Genomic DNA, 14,817 nt, shown 5'->3' on the forward strand with positions numbered 1-14,817 from the left:
ATGTTTGAATATTTACAGCAGCAAAATGGAAAGTAACAGAAATATGGAAAAAATGCCAGTGAATCGGAAATATCGTCAATTTTGATCTGGCAAAATTCGTTAGGTGGCGCATATTACCTTAAGTGAATAACAAATTTTTAGAATGTTTATATGTACACAGGCACAAGAATAAGAAATGATCCGGCAAATAATTCAAAGATCTTTTTCCAAAACAACAACAACAGAATTTGAGCCGCGCCATGAGAAAACCAACATAGTGGGTTTTCGACCAGCATGGATCCAGATCAGCCTGCGCATCCACGCAGTCTAGTAAGGATCCATGCTGTTTGCTGACGGTTTCTCTAATTGCAACAGGCTTTGAAAGCGAACAGCATTGATCCTGACCCGACTGCGCGGATGCGCAGGCTAGACTGGATCCATGCTGGTCGCAAAGTCACTATGTTGGCTTTTTCATGGTGCGGCTCATTTTGTTTTTATGCCTTATTATAAATTATGGAATATATTGTCTGTCTATAAACTGAAGTCTACAGAATTCAATACACTAACTGAAGCTGCTTGCCAGTAATTCACCAGTACATAGTCATCAGTACACAGTTTTTGCTGTATAACCGTTCAATATTTAACTTATCTTTACAAGGGCTAACAAGTAAAAGACTAACAAGAGCCATCTATTGTCAGAACGCTTGACTACTGAAGCCCTTCCACTTAATGCTAGCTTAAAATTACATTATATACAGTAACAAAAGCTTCAGAAACATGTTTCTCAGCTGAAAAATGTGCATAAAATTGTAAAAATATATGCCACAGTTATGAAACTTGTGAGGTATGTCATGATTCTATGATGTGAAAGATGTGTGAAAAATCAGAAAACAATTGGTAAAAAATCATAAGACACTGAAGCTTACATGCAAAACTTTAACATTAATTTCTAAGTTAATTAAAAAGCAGCTTTATTTTGACATAAAGCTGCTTTTTAATGATTGGATGAAAACTGCATGAAAGAGTTTCATCTTTAATGTTGAATGACTATTGACATCTGAAGATTGACCTATTACCACATATCCAGATGAATTCGGATTTATTTTGAAATGATTCTAAGCAGTCAGCATGACAAAAAATTTATTTTCAGCCTAGTACACATGTTGAATAATATAGACCAGTTACAGTTCTATAGTAGCAATTTATATTTAAGGAGTCATGTAAGAATGAAAACTATTGCCCTATAATGCCAAAAGGGACGAGACCAACACTTTTGACTCCATTGTCCAGCAAACCATTCAGTTAGTTTCTTTAAGAAATATTACATGCATCAGAAATAAAATTTTCATAACTTCTTCTCATCTGGTTTTAGCTGTTGAAATAATTCAGAACAGTTGCGAAATAGTGCATGTGGGTTGGAGATGAATTTATGTCCAGAGCACATCTGTTTAAAGAAGGGAAATTACTTGAGGAAAGCCAAGTTATAAGATATTAATATTTAGTTTTTAAATCCAATTGTTATTTAAACTTTAGTTGTTATTACTGAGGTACTCACTAAAATAATTCTCTTTAGTACTTCCTTTTTATTTTATTTTTTTTATTCTTCTTTCGCGTATTAGTTTTTCACTGATGATTTTTTTCTTTTTACTTAACATATAACTAAATTGGTTCCGTAATGAGTCGAGGACCCCATTGGAAATAAGTGCTCTTCAAGCTACTTTTATGGGTTATCCTTGGTATAAGATCAGCGGAGAATAATTTAGGAAGCACGACTAAACTTGAAATAACTTTTTTATGATTTTTTATTAGTATTAAATCATTGTCTTTTTATAACTTTTATCAAACTATCTATTTGTATTCTTTATCTATGTTTAAGCAATATTATGTGAATGTAAGTCACATGTTAGTTTTAGAATTTGTTCGCTTAGTTTTAAATATCTTACAAAACTTGTCTTACTTAATGCGATATTAGTAATTTTAGATTGCATATATGATCTTATACCTGAATAAATCTATCTATCTATCTATGGGTCGACAGCCATTTCTTGTCCTGCCTTCTTTATCTGAAATATAAGTTTATGATTAAGCTAAAATAATAAATTTTATGTTTTCTAGCACAGTCTGGTTACTGTCCTAGAGGCGCTGACCAAAAGCAAAACCAATGGAAAATAATATGGATAAAACCCCCTACATATAGGCAGCTATATACATACATGCGTCTGCTTGTAGCAATGTGATTGAATGCCAATCCAGAGGGCTAGGTTTCAAATCCTTGTCTGGGCATTCATTGTACATTTTATAAGATACCTTTTTCAAGTACAGGTCATTTCTGGGGATGCAATGACAGGATATTTAAAGTTTGTGACTTTGAATCACATGTCCCTCAACGAAAATTTTGACTTCATTTGGGGTGTAGAATTCTTCATGTGATGAAGTCATCTACCTGGCCAACAGAAGGTCAGTAGTTCAACCCTAGTGCACGCCCATGCCTGAAATAATGCCTGGAGGGGCATCTAAGAACTTTTTGAAGTTTTTCTACCATCAAATGATGAAAAAGTCGACAGTTGTGGTGACTAAATGCAGATAACCGCCTCAATAGCCTAGTGGTAGAGTGTCCGCTTTGAGTGCGAGAGTCTTTGGGCTCGATCTCCGGCTGCGTCATACCAAAGACGTGAAAAATGGTAGTGGTAGCTCCCTTGCTAAGTGGCACTCAGCATTGAAAGGGTAGTACCAGGAGGTAAAATAAGCACAGGTAAGTATCTGTTACTGGATACCTATAGTTTGTTGCATAAGAGCTTTGTAGCTCGTGTTATATGTTGGATTATATATATGCGACGTTTTCTTTCTTTCTTTTTTCCTTTAATGACTTCAGTCATTATTGATCATAATGTCATGCGGGTGGCAATTTGTACAGTCAGATAGTTGATAAAAAAACAACTACCCATATATAATACAGTTATATCCCGAACTGAAATATGGCAAGCATGAATTTTTGATATCCTTAAATTGCGGTAGCTCTATCAATCATTTGTTTTGCTCCTATGGTAAACTAGAGGAGAACAAGAGCTGTCACTATTGGTGACAAATACCCCCGAAGTAGGCCCAAGAATGCCACAGTTGTATTCGCAAAAAGCATTTTGTGACCTTGACCTAAGAGGCCTCGGTCATAAGTGTGACACATCTTCTCAATATGGTTAACATTTGTGTCAAATTATTTTCAAATCCCTTGATAAATGGCAGAGTTATGAACCAGACAAGAAACACCTTTTACTTCTAAGTGTGACCTTGACCTTGGAGCTATGGGTCTGGGTCTTGCTCATGACACGTCGTGTCATTATAGGGAACATTTATGCCAAGTAATTTCAAAATCCCTTCATCAATGGAAGAGTTATGCACCGGAAAAGAAACAGACCATGTTAACCTTTGACTTCTAAGTGTGACCTTGACCTTGGAGCTAGGGGTCTGCGTCTTGCTCACGACACGTCGTCTTATTATAGGGAACATTTATTCCAAGTAATTTCAAAATCCCTTCATCAATGGAAGAGTTATGCACCGGACAAGAAACAGACCAAGTTAACTTTCGACCTCTAAGTGTGACCTTGACCTTGAAGCTAGGGATTTGGGTCTTGCTCATGACACGTCGTCTCATTATGGTGAACATTTATGCCAAGTAATTTCAAAATGCCTTAATGAATGGCAGAGGTATGGACCGGACACGAAACATATCCTGTTAACCTTTAACTTGTAAGTGTGACCTTGACCTTGGAGCTAGGGATCTGGGTCTTGCGCATAACAATTTGTCACATTATGGTGAACATTTATGCCGAGTTATTTCAAAATCCCTTCATGGATAGAAGAGTTACAGCCCGGACAAGAATACCGGCCGCATGGACGGACGCACGCCCATACGATTCATGTATTATGTGGTCATTCCATTGTTTGAAAACAATAGAATGACCACTACACTTAAGGAACAAAAGAATTGAGTGGTTACGGAATGAATACAAAGGATTTCTATTGTCCTAAGCCAGAGAACAGGAGAATTACAAGGCTTACAACATTTTCATTCAACGTTTCGACTATTTATTAAGTCTTCATCAGGAAGTCAACAAATATGATATGAAATAAACAACGTCATGAATATATGACGTCATAAAAGATGACGTTACGTTACAAACATTTTGGCCTAAAAATTACAATGTATAATAGGCTTACAGATTATAAACATTATTTAAAATAATAATATTAATAATCATAATAACAGTAAGTACAGGATCACAAAGATACGAAATCACTGGGTAAATTGTGTTATAGACAAAAAAAAAAAAAGAAAATACCAGCAAAAACAGTACTAACTGACATTAAGAAAACCACAGTTGGTGTTACATAACAGAAAACACTATGAAGTGAAGTGAAGAGACTTATGAAAAATTATACATTACTTTTGAATTCATTCCTTTTGGAAAAATAGTATCTAGTTTATAAATCCAGTAAGTTTCTTTAAGAAGCCTCCTCATATCATCATGGATAACATCAACAGGCATAAAGCTAAAGTCATTTAAGCTATGACCATCTTGATTGAAATGAGTTGCTACATGACTAGAAAATGCAGGATCGATAAAACTTGTAATGTCAAAAGGATGTTTATTCATACGCCTTGAAACTTGCTGGCTAGTTTGGCCTACATATTGCATTTCACACTTCTTACATATTATTAGAGATATTACATCAGAACTTTTACAAGTTGCATTATTCTTAAGCTTGAAAATTTTCTTACACTGAGAACTATTAAAACTCAGTAATGTAAGAACAATGCGAACATCTTGAACGATTACATTTAGGGTAAATTCGGGTAACTGAGCCACCCGGGCAACTGAGCCAGTTACCGATTATACCCGAATTTTTCCGATAACGGTTGTGCCCCCTATATAATAAGTTGCCATTTACTTTCTGAGAATAAAACCATGTTTTGTCGGCGGGAAAATTAAAATTTTGAATGATCATCTCTGAAAGCGGGAATAAATAAATGAACGTAGTCTGGTAAGTACCACGTCAATTTCTCATGTTAGAATTGTGGAATATACCTGCTGTACAAATCTGCGATTAAAAGTATAAGTTTAAATAAAATCAAATGTTTATGTTTTGCAAAAGAATGTTAACAACCCGTTTCAAATGATGCAGGTAAAAACATCCATATTGCAAATAAGCTTTAAGCGATCATTTTATTTACCCAAACTCTTATCCAGTACAGCAAATGCGGAAATTCGCCCAAATACGAAACATCGTGAACATTCTTGCAAATGTTAAGACAGGTTCACAGAAGCTTTTTAAACCAAACCGTTGTGCACATGGAAAAATACATCGTTTATATTATTGAAAATGAGGGAGATGGCATACCAAGGTCAAAATTGTTAGGTTTGGTCTAATTTCTCTTACCCGCTATTATTACACATTTAAACGTAACGAACGTTTGTGTGAATTATGAAAATCACGCTGAATATATCAAATTTGGTTGATGGGTGGTTTGCTATATAAAATGGAGCAATGGGTGTATTTGTTCTGGAATGAGCCAACGCACGTCATTGTTGACATAATATAACAGTATTTTCTAGTTAAGTACGGATTAGCCAATATACTAAACACGTTTTAAGAAATGGCTCAGTTACCCGAACACTGTCGGGTAACTGAGCCATACAATGTCCGGTAACTTCATTTGACGTCTATCGGCACTAATCGAGGTGACGGACATACAGTAGTTGTATTTCAACACGGATATAAAATATGCTGATATCTTTAGTGAAATAGTTAACATTAAATTACCTGTTGTTAATAAAAATGCGACAGCGCGTAAATTTTCATTGATACCCCGTCACGAGTGGTGGTGGGTTATAGGAATGGTCTCCGTCCGTTCTTCCGACTTCCTTCCTTCCGACCGTCTGTAACATTTTGTGCATCTCTGCATCGCGTAACCCCCTTAAAGGATTTTCATGAAACTTGGATCAAATGATCACAACATCAAGACGATGTGCACAATTTATGAGCTTGAAATGTCTGGCCAAGGTCAAAACTCAAAGCCAAAGGTTTGAGCCTTCCATTTTGTGCCCGCCCTGTATCTCCTAAACCCCTTGGAGTATTTTCATGAAACTTGGGTAAAATGATCACCTCATCAAGACAATTGGCAGAACTGGGAGTTAGCCATATTGACTCAAGGTCAAGGTCAAAATTCAAAATCAAATGTTTGAGCCTTCCATTTTATGTCCGCTCTGTATCTCCTAAATCCTTTGAAGGATTTTGATATGACTTGGACGTAATATTGTCCTTATAAAGACGAGGTGCTTAAAATTCACCCATACTAGCTCAAGGTCAAGGTCATACCTCATATGTTTAATGCTTCCTCCTATTACAATCAACCCTTCTATTATCCATAACAGCGGCGGGGGGAATAGCTGTTTTCAGACTGCCTTGTTTGATTTTGACCAAATTTACACAACTCGTGTTGCTTGGTTTAAACGGATTGAACGATATTTGGGTGCAGTCTTAAAATGTAAACAGCTTGTTTAATACGAAATTATGCACACATTGGGATATTATCACAAACATTTAATTACTATTTTGAACAAAATGTATACACTTTGAATGATTATAGCATTGTAGGCTAAAGAGTGCACTTTTGTGATGTGTTTCTATATTATGCATAAGGAAGATGACGCAGTCCTACGCAAAATAAGAAAATGCACATATGCGCATGCGCAAAAACACATGCATGGGCCATGCCCGTTTGTAAGATGTGCAACAAATTGTATTTAAGTCCAAATGAATGCGATTAGTTCATTATTCTTCATCTTAGTACACATGATAAAGGTGGCTCAGTTACCATAACTATGTTGGGTAACTGAGCCATTTTGGGCGATTCAACAAATCAAGTTTTCCGAAAACATCAAAGTAGCGTTTAGGGTACTTTTGCCCGAAATGTGATATTAACATGTATCCATTAACTGAAATAATAATACTTGGGAGATGCTGCCATTTGTTTGCAAGAAACATGTTTCGTAGTTCTTAAGTGGCTCAGTTACCCAAATTTCCCCTAGACGAAGTAAAATTAACATCAGACAACATCTGAAAGTCAGTTTTAACTAGAATGTCCTAAGCCACACCTCCTACCACCTAATTAAGGTAACAATCGTGTGCTCGCACGGACGGACAGTGCGATTTTAATATGCACACCTTCGGGGCATAAAAACCCAAGCCTCCAACTGGGCTCGAACCTCCGACCCTTTGATCCTAAGGCGGACACTCAACCACGTTGCTAAAGGGTTAACCCAACAGCACGGCTGTTGGAAGTGACCAAATACGCAACACTTCACTCAGAAAAATTGATAAAGCTGGGGTATAGGAAGGATTTGAGTACTGGGGCAGTAGAGGGGTGGTATTGGGAGGGAGTATCCTCCTTAGCTCAACAAACAAGATTCTATGTACATATCAGCCGTTGATGCACTGCATGATAAATGGAAGGCCGCTGTATTCATTTTCAATTATATTTTCTAGCTTTTGCAAAAACTTATGAGTTCGGCAATCGGCATTTAGCCACTAATGAAAATATTAGGGCGGCGGGTGCCGCCCCTGCCAACCCAGCTCCTACGCCCTTGTAAAAAGTCTAAATTTATTTAGTCTTGTAATTGAAATTACTAGATCTAAACTGGTTGGAGCAGACATTAATTAATAAATTTGTTTGTGTGAATATCTATATATTCATGTTCAAACACCCCTCAGACTCTGTCACATGAGGTATAATTGCCAATAATTTTCCGAGGTGATATGCACCCGAACCAAACTTAAAACGCCGCACCCCACTACAGTAACCCACTTACTGGATCCGCCCCTGCTGGTCACCGGTGCAATAATCCAATAAAAAAAGTAACTGCAGACGAAGCATTACCTAAAGAATGTTAAATGTCCAGCGTTGAAACTGAATAACTCTATATGTACATTCTGAGTGACGCTGTGTCGGTAAACAACCAACCACAGGGGTACATCACATAAAGATTTTGGAATGTTCTGGGGTATAGTAACCCCTACTTATAGACTAGTCTACAAGTAGGGGTTACTAAACCTTTATGTGATGGTACATCACATAAAGGTTTTGGGGATGTACCCCTGTGCAACCAACACTTTCTCCGACCCAACTGTAAACGACTTACAGTGATTGGTCCATGTAGTTTTTATTGCGTCACCAATAATTTCACGGTATTTGAGATGTATTACAAACTCACGTATCAGTTGGGCTAAGTTTTTCGGGATTTATAATGGGAAAATCACTGAAAACGCAAAGTACATGGGCGCCGACTTTTTTCCTTGCACGTAGTTGTTGTCTTAAGACAAAAGATAAAGGTTAATAAAGTCAATGAACGAAGCGGCAAGGGAGATCACTGCGTTGGAGTTTGTTCATTAAGGTCACTCATGGGCTAAGTTCACGACGAACTCTGGCGTTGAGTAGAGACCGACTCTATAATCGATAACCAACTTGAACGGTAACAGTTAGTACACCATTCGTACCTTCCTTGTTGGAGAGCTGAACTCCTCAAACTCCGCTACGAGGCAGGGTTTATTGGTTCCTGACTTTTCATCACAGCGCTCAATGTGCAGGGGGGAAAGTTTTACATAATTCCAGGGCGAAATTTCTGTTTTGTCAGTTACTTTACAGGTGGGAGAAAGTATCATTTACACGACAGCCTACACTTCCCCAGAGCTCCGACGTGAACTTAGCCATGATTGTCACTCATGTTCAAAACATGACAAAGACTTCCAGGAAAAACATGCTGTATTATACATGTATTGGGTATGTTGGCAGAATATTGCAAAATATGCATGATGTCACACTCCTGAAAATTTAGCTGATATTTTCTCAAGGGAGCTGAAGACAAATGTAATTACAATAGAGGTGATGATGATATATTCATTGAGTCTAGAAACATTAAACTAAATGATATAAAATAAATTTCTTTTGTATAATTAATCTTAAAAGTCCCATAAATTTATAAAACAAAGATGTATTGACTTTCTTCATGTTTTTTTATCTACCACGCTTGACTTAATGACGTAAATTTTGGTTACTTGAAGTATTATATGCTAGATTTTATCATTAGTTGATGTCCAACAAATGCATCTTTCACTTAAACAACACTAAACCTTGTCTGTCTTCCAGTTTTTGTAAATGAATGATCTATTTCAAAATTTTCATACTTTTTTGTCACACTCCTGACAGTTTTTGACCATTATTTTAGATTTTTGATACACCTCTACAAATGGTACAGTTTGCTGTATATTTTTTATAGCGGGCAAACCCAAACTAGCCATTTATTTTTAAATAGCCCGATGTGTTAGTCACGTATGAAAAAAGAAAATATAATACTATTTTTTACTTGGAAGTATGGCCTTTTTGGACTTTGAAACATTTTAAGTACATCAAAACAAGGGAGAATATTTGACAGGGAAAACCATGTTCCAAAAACGCAGCCTCCCCAAACGCAAACCCAGTACGCGTACCCTGTAGACATTGTATACTCAACTCCTCCTACAGTTGCCATACAGCTGAAATGAAATTAAATGAAGCTTGGTATACACCATCAAAATGAAGTGGACATGCGTATATTATTGGGACTTTCATGTCCGATTATATTTTTCTGGAGACATGGTCCTTTTAGAACTTTTATGACAACTACATCAGAACATTATCGACTTTAATGTCTGCTTAACTTGTCTGAAGTTATGACCCTTTTTATATTTTGAAATATTACAACAATAACCCAACAGTTGGGTTAATCTTCTACAGCTTCCGTGAACTTGTATTGAACGAAACTTTCGTGTCCGATAATTAATATAGTATAGCCCTATTGTGAGCTTTGTTTCTCATTCAATCAAGCATCTTCAGGGGACATGTTGATGTCATTCTTGTTTCATCATAACTGTCCATGGCAGTTTCATCATTATATTTTTGCGCAAGATGGATCCTCTTTGACAATTATATTGAAGTAAATCCATATACCCTCAGATTTATGAAAAATTGGCAGCATAAATATCATATACTTGTTGAAAGGCTTGTCGGCCAATAGTCAAAATTATTACCCGAGTTCCGAAGGCCAATGGCAAATAGATTTGACTATCGACCAACACTCCATTTAGAAAGTGTTTCTTACATGATCTCAGAATTAAATTTTCACAAATTTAATTTTAAATTTTCGACTTATTGCCTAGAAAAAATGTATTGAATATAAGCAGTTCACATAACATAAACTATAGACCGATGATTTATTTAAGTAGTCTGACTCTCATGTAATAATGCATATCAATCAAGGATATGGGAGTAGATTTTATTTTGTTATAGAGCCAGTCATATTCTTATTCCCCGTATATCATATGTTATCAAACTAAATCTAAACCAAAACACACTTGCGAGGGCTGCTTTGTGAGCTTGCCCTGATTCACATATTATTTAAAATACTCACCTTAGTGTTTTCGTTTAAACATAAATTTCTTTTTTACTTGCACCCGTATTCACTATTACGTGCGCATGAAACAACTAACACGTGCGCACGCAAAAGTATCAAAACATCTATTTTACCTCAAAGCAGAAAGCTGGACTGTACATACATTCACTGAATTCATTAAATTGTTTGTCGGTCAATAGAACATATCTATCTACCGTTTAAGTGGTCAATGCTTACAATTATTCAGGCAAGAAAACGACTATTGACTTGCATCCGGAAGCTATGGACAGAGTCGTAGTCGAGGTTAATAGTTTATTATTGTGGGTCAATAGTCATTTTTGGCTGATTCGGTCAACAAATATGCAAGTTCTATATATTAGTGCTATTAGAATATATCAAATACTGATGCTTGGTAAGCTCAAACAATTTTGTTATCATTTAAAAGTGTAATGTCTGCTAAAAAGAAAATACAAATTACATGACAAAAATATATTACAGAATTTTAATATTTTTAGTTTATAAGCTTCAATTGACACAACTGTTTCAAATGATACGAAAAGATGTGGCTAACCAGACATTGAAATGTTATCTATTTGTGGTTCGGATACCTTAATTCATTTACTAATGTAAACAAACCCAAGAAGTGACTAATTTTTCAAAATGGGGGTCATCTTATTCACACGAAAATTACTTAAATTACTTAAATGATGTATAACTATTCATATGTATTTTGTCCGATATTTTTGTGGAACTCAGATAGTTCTTGAAAAAAATGTGATTGAATATACATGTTCCGATTTAGTTTATACTAATTTGTTTTAGCTCGATTGTGATGAAAGCTTCAAGCTTATTGGAACCACTCTCGAGTCCGCTTCCTGGAAAAACCAGTACTGGTGTCATATGAGAAGTCATGGTCGTGACCCAAGTGGGGCTCGAACCCATGACCCCTGGATTGAACGGCCGATTTAGGGATGGCCGTACACTCCATAATGTTATAGTGGATGTCTATGGGAAAACAGTTGGTGTTCTTTAACCCGTATGTTATTCAGCGCCGTTGCCCTTTTTCCATGTTGACGTCAGATCATTTCCGTTCTTTTTGTTTTGTTTACCGGGCGAAGTGTTACAATTGTTATAAATATGTATCTGATGGCATTTACTTGAATTGAAAGAATATATCAAACGCTTGTTTTGAAATCCTTAGACACTTACATATGCTCTGCCTGCATTTCTTGAATTTATTCACGGATGGACTATTGATTCGTTTCATAGATAAATCCGGGTTAAGTTGAATAAATGTTCAGAAGTCCGTTAATAATTCAGCGGTCAGTAGTCATTTAGGAAGAAATAAAGAGTCCGCAGTTCATTTTGTTGGACAGTTTTCGTTCAGTTTTCATCCAAACATATTACAGCATTTATAATGATATATAGTAATCAAAAGTATTGCTTAAACAGTAGTTTTGTTATTGACCAGTAAACCATTCAATAAATGTTTTATAACATGACATAACAGTCTTATTTTTTACTTATAACCCAGTACACGTGTGTGCAATAAAAACCGGTCTTAAAGCACAAACTATAGCCCAGCAATTTATATAAATAGTCATGTAAAAATTACACACATATAGTGATGGACTGTGTTAGCTGAAATGTTTAATGCTTTTTCCTGTACTTCAGAGCTGAAAGACGATTTGGCTACCTTTTACACAAACAGCTACAGTAAATTACCACTGTCACCACTATTCGAGGAAAACGACACTCCCCTGGTAGATTTTTACATTTTGCCTGAAATGAATTCCATTGAAATGCAAAAGACACATTCACGTGGGGAAGATGCTAAAACTCCAGTGAAATCGTTGTCGGACGTATTCATGTCTGAAGGTAATTGTGAAATATATTTAACCGCTGATGCTGGATTTGGGAAAACTGCATTTTCAAAATACCTTGCACTCACTTGGTGCCAGGCTCATCGGCTGGAAAAGAAATATAAAAAGTATTTCTCACAAGATGCAATCAACACTATGCGTGAATTTGAGTTTTTGTTTCTTGTGTTATTACGGAATTCTTCTGATGATTGTAGCATTGATGATTTGATATTTCATCAAATTGTGCAAAACTTGTCTCGCTATTCCTCCTTAACAGTAGATTCTCTACAGGAAATTCTGCATCGTGAAAGGTGTTTAGTGATTCTAGATGGACTAGATGAATGGACCCATCCTGTAAAGAAATGTGCAAAAATGCCAAAAACGATCCCTCATCGTAATGCTCGTGAAAAGAGTGTTATCCTTACAACAACAAGACCTTGGAAATTAGGTGTCTTGAGTCTTAAAACTAGTGAAATAAGTAAGAAAGTGGAACTAGTGAAACTAACATCAGAGTCAGCACAGACATTGGAGGAAAGGGCGATTTCAAAAATAAAGAATATCGATGTTGCTGAAGCGAAAAACCTGGCCAAAGCCTTGAATAAAAAAATCAAGGAAAATGAACTTGAGGAACTTGAATCCGTTCCCCTTCTTACGATGTATCTCATATGTTTATGGTGTGACGATGTACCAATAGGGCAGTCAAAATGTGAACTGTATGCCAGCATTATTGAACTCCTGCTGTCAAGAACTATAAGCAAATATCCGGAAATGGAACTAACGTGTGAACCCTCCAAGAGTGATATCCCACAATGCTTCAGTGAACATGAACATTGTACTAAATACTGCACATATCTGGCAGCTTTGGGACAATTAGCATTTGAAACGTTAGTTAGTGAAACAAAAGAGAGCATTCTTGTGTTTGACAAGTCAGTGGCAGAAAGGTATCTATCACCAAATTATATGAAATTAAGTCTTGACTCAGGAATATTAACACAAAGTACAGAAAAGTCATTAACCAAAAAATGTTCTAAGGTTTCGTTTTCCCACAAAACAGTGCAGGAATTCTTTTCTGCACTGTATATTTGCTGTCAAAATGAAAGTGATATCAAAATAATTGTTAAAGAAAACTGCAAAAGTTTACAAAGTATTCTTGACATGTCGACAGTATTTGTTTTCGTCAGCGGAATGAACGAAAAAATCATTTCTTCAATATCACACGAGTTGATGTCTGTGATCAGCGAAGATATTATAACGATTGAATACAGGACTACGACTGATGGGTACGGTGAACCTCTGAAAGACATACAAGACATGTACATTTCTTGTATTAAAGAAAACAGGAGCGATAAGGAACTCAAACTTTTCTGTCAAGATTTTTTCTGCAGTGAAGATTGTCAAGAAGAAAAACATTTTTCATATTTCAAACGGCTCGCATTACAGAATAAAAACAACATCGAGTCAATAAATATCGACACAGACGATGGTCCTAGTTTACATGAAATTATTGATTCATGTTCACTGCACGAGCTCTTTAACATCAATAAAATATTCTACTGTGGTCAAAGTGAAGAAGTGCAACTTCGTGTACTGTTGAACAGGTCGACGAAATGTGTCGCTGTTTTGTCTTTGTTTGGTTCTTGGACCCGTGAAATGTGTAAAACATTACAGGCTAATTCTCTATTACAAGCAATTTATATCTCAGATTTCGCAATGAGTCACGATGTACTGAATGACTGTCTGAATTATATTATAAACAGAAAAACAATGATGGAGATTATATTGGTGAGCTTATGGTGTACCGAGCACGGTCGTTCGTGTACTCTCAGTTTAGATTTTTGTCAGCATTCAGATCTAAGGAAGTTAGAATTGCGCGAGATACCTGAAGTGTCAAAATTGAAAGTTAATAGTCAAGTGAAACACGTGAAGTTGGAGAAAATCATTATAGGTGAAATGTTTCTGCCTCCAGAAATGGTAAATGTAAACCGTGTTGTGTTGTATAGTGTAATCATGTCTGCTTCAACATTCCGTGATCTCGTTAAGGTAGTGGAGAAACTTTCACACAAAGTCACAGTAAAAGTACGAGATTGTGATATAGAACCGGAAACGGAGTTTGTATACATTCAACAATATATACATTCATCTAAGAATTTACGAGTCATGAAGCATCGTCGTTGGTGGTTTGAGTTTGAAACAAAAGGGCTGTGATAAAACCTTTGTTAAGAAGAAAGGTTTCCCACTGGAACTGCAAAACTATTGCCCGGTGTCAAATTTAACATTCCTCTCACTGCACAAGCTCTTCAACATCAATAAAATATTCTACTGTGGTCAAAGTGAAGAAGTGCAACTTCGTGTACTGTTGAACAGGTCGACGAAATGTGATAAAACCCTAACCCTAACCCAAAATTCTTGAAAAAGCTGCACTAAACCAAATTAATAAGCATATTGAAGCTAACAATATCCTCCCAGCTTACCAAAGTGTCTATAGAAAATAT

At 36.1% G+C, this 14,817-nt stretch overlaps 1 protein-coding gene across 1 annotated transcript in view; it reads left to right on the forward strand.

Annotated features, from left to right (window-relative positions):
• LOC128553503 (uncharacterized) overlaps nucleotides 1-14,546 on the forward strand; it is a gene marked incomplete at its 5' end in the record, with an annotated part of 56,043 nt that extends 41,497 nt beyond the window's left edge. The window contains one exon of the mRNA XM_053534683.1: nucleotides 12,138-14,546. Within this exon, the coding sequence (XP_053390658.1) occupies nucleotides 12,138-14,530 (2,393 nt within the window). The remainder of the gene's footprint in view (nucleotides 1-12,137) is intronic.
• Between the last annotated feature and the right edge of the window lie 271 nt (nucleotides 14,547-14,817).

The sequence above is a fragment of the Mercenaria mercenaria genome, unplaced genomic scaffold (genome assembly GCF_021730395.1).
Source record: "Mercenaria mercenaria strain notata unplaced genomic scaffold, MADL_Memer_1 contig_3901, whole genome shotgun sequence".
Lineage (NCBI taxonomy): Eukaryota > Metazoa > Mollusca > Bivalvia > Venerida > Veneridae > Mercenaria > Mercenaria mercenaria.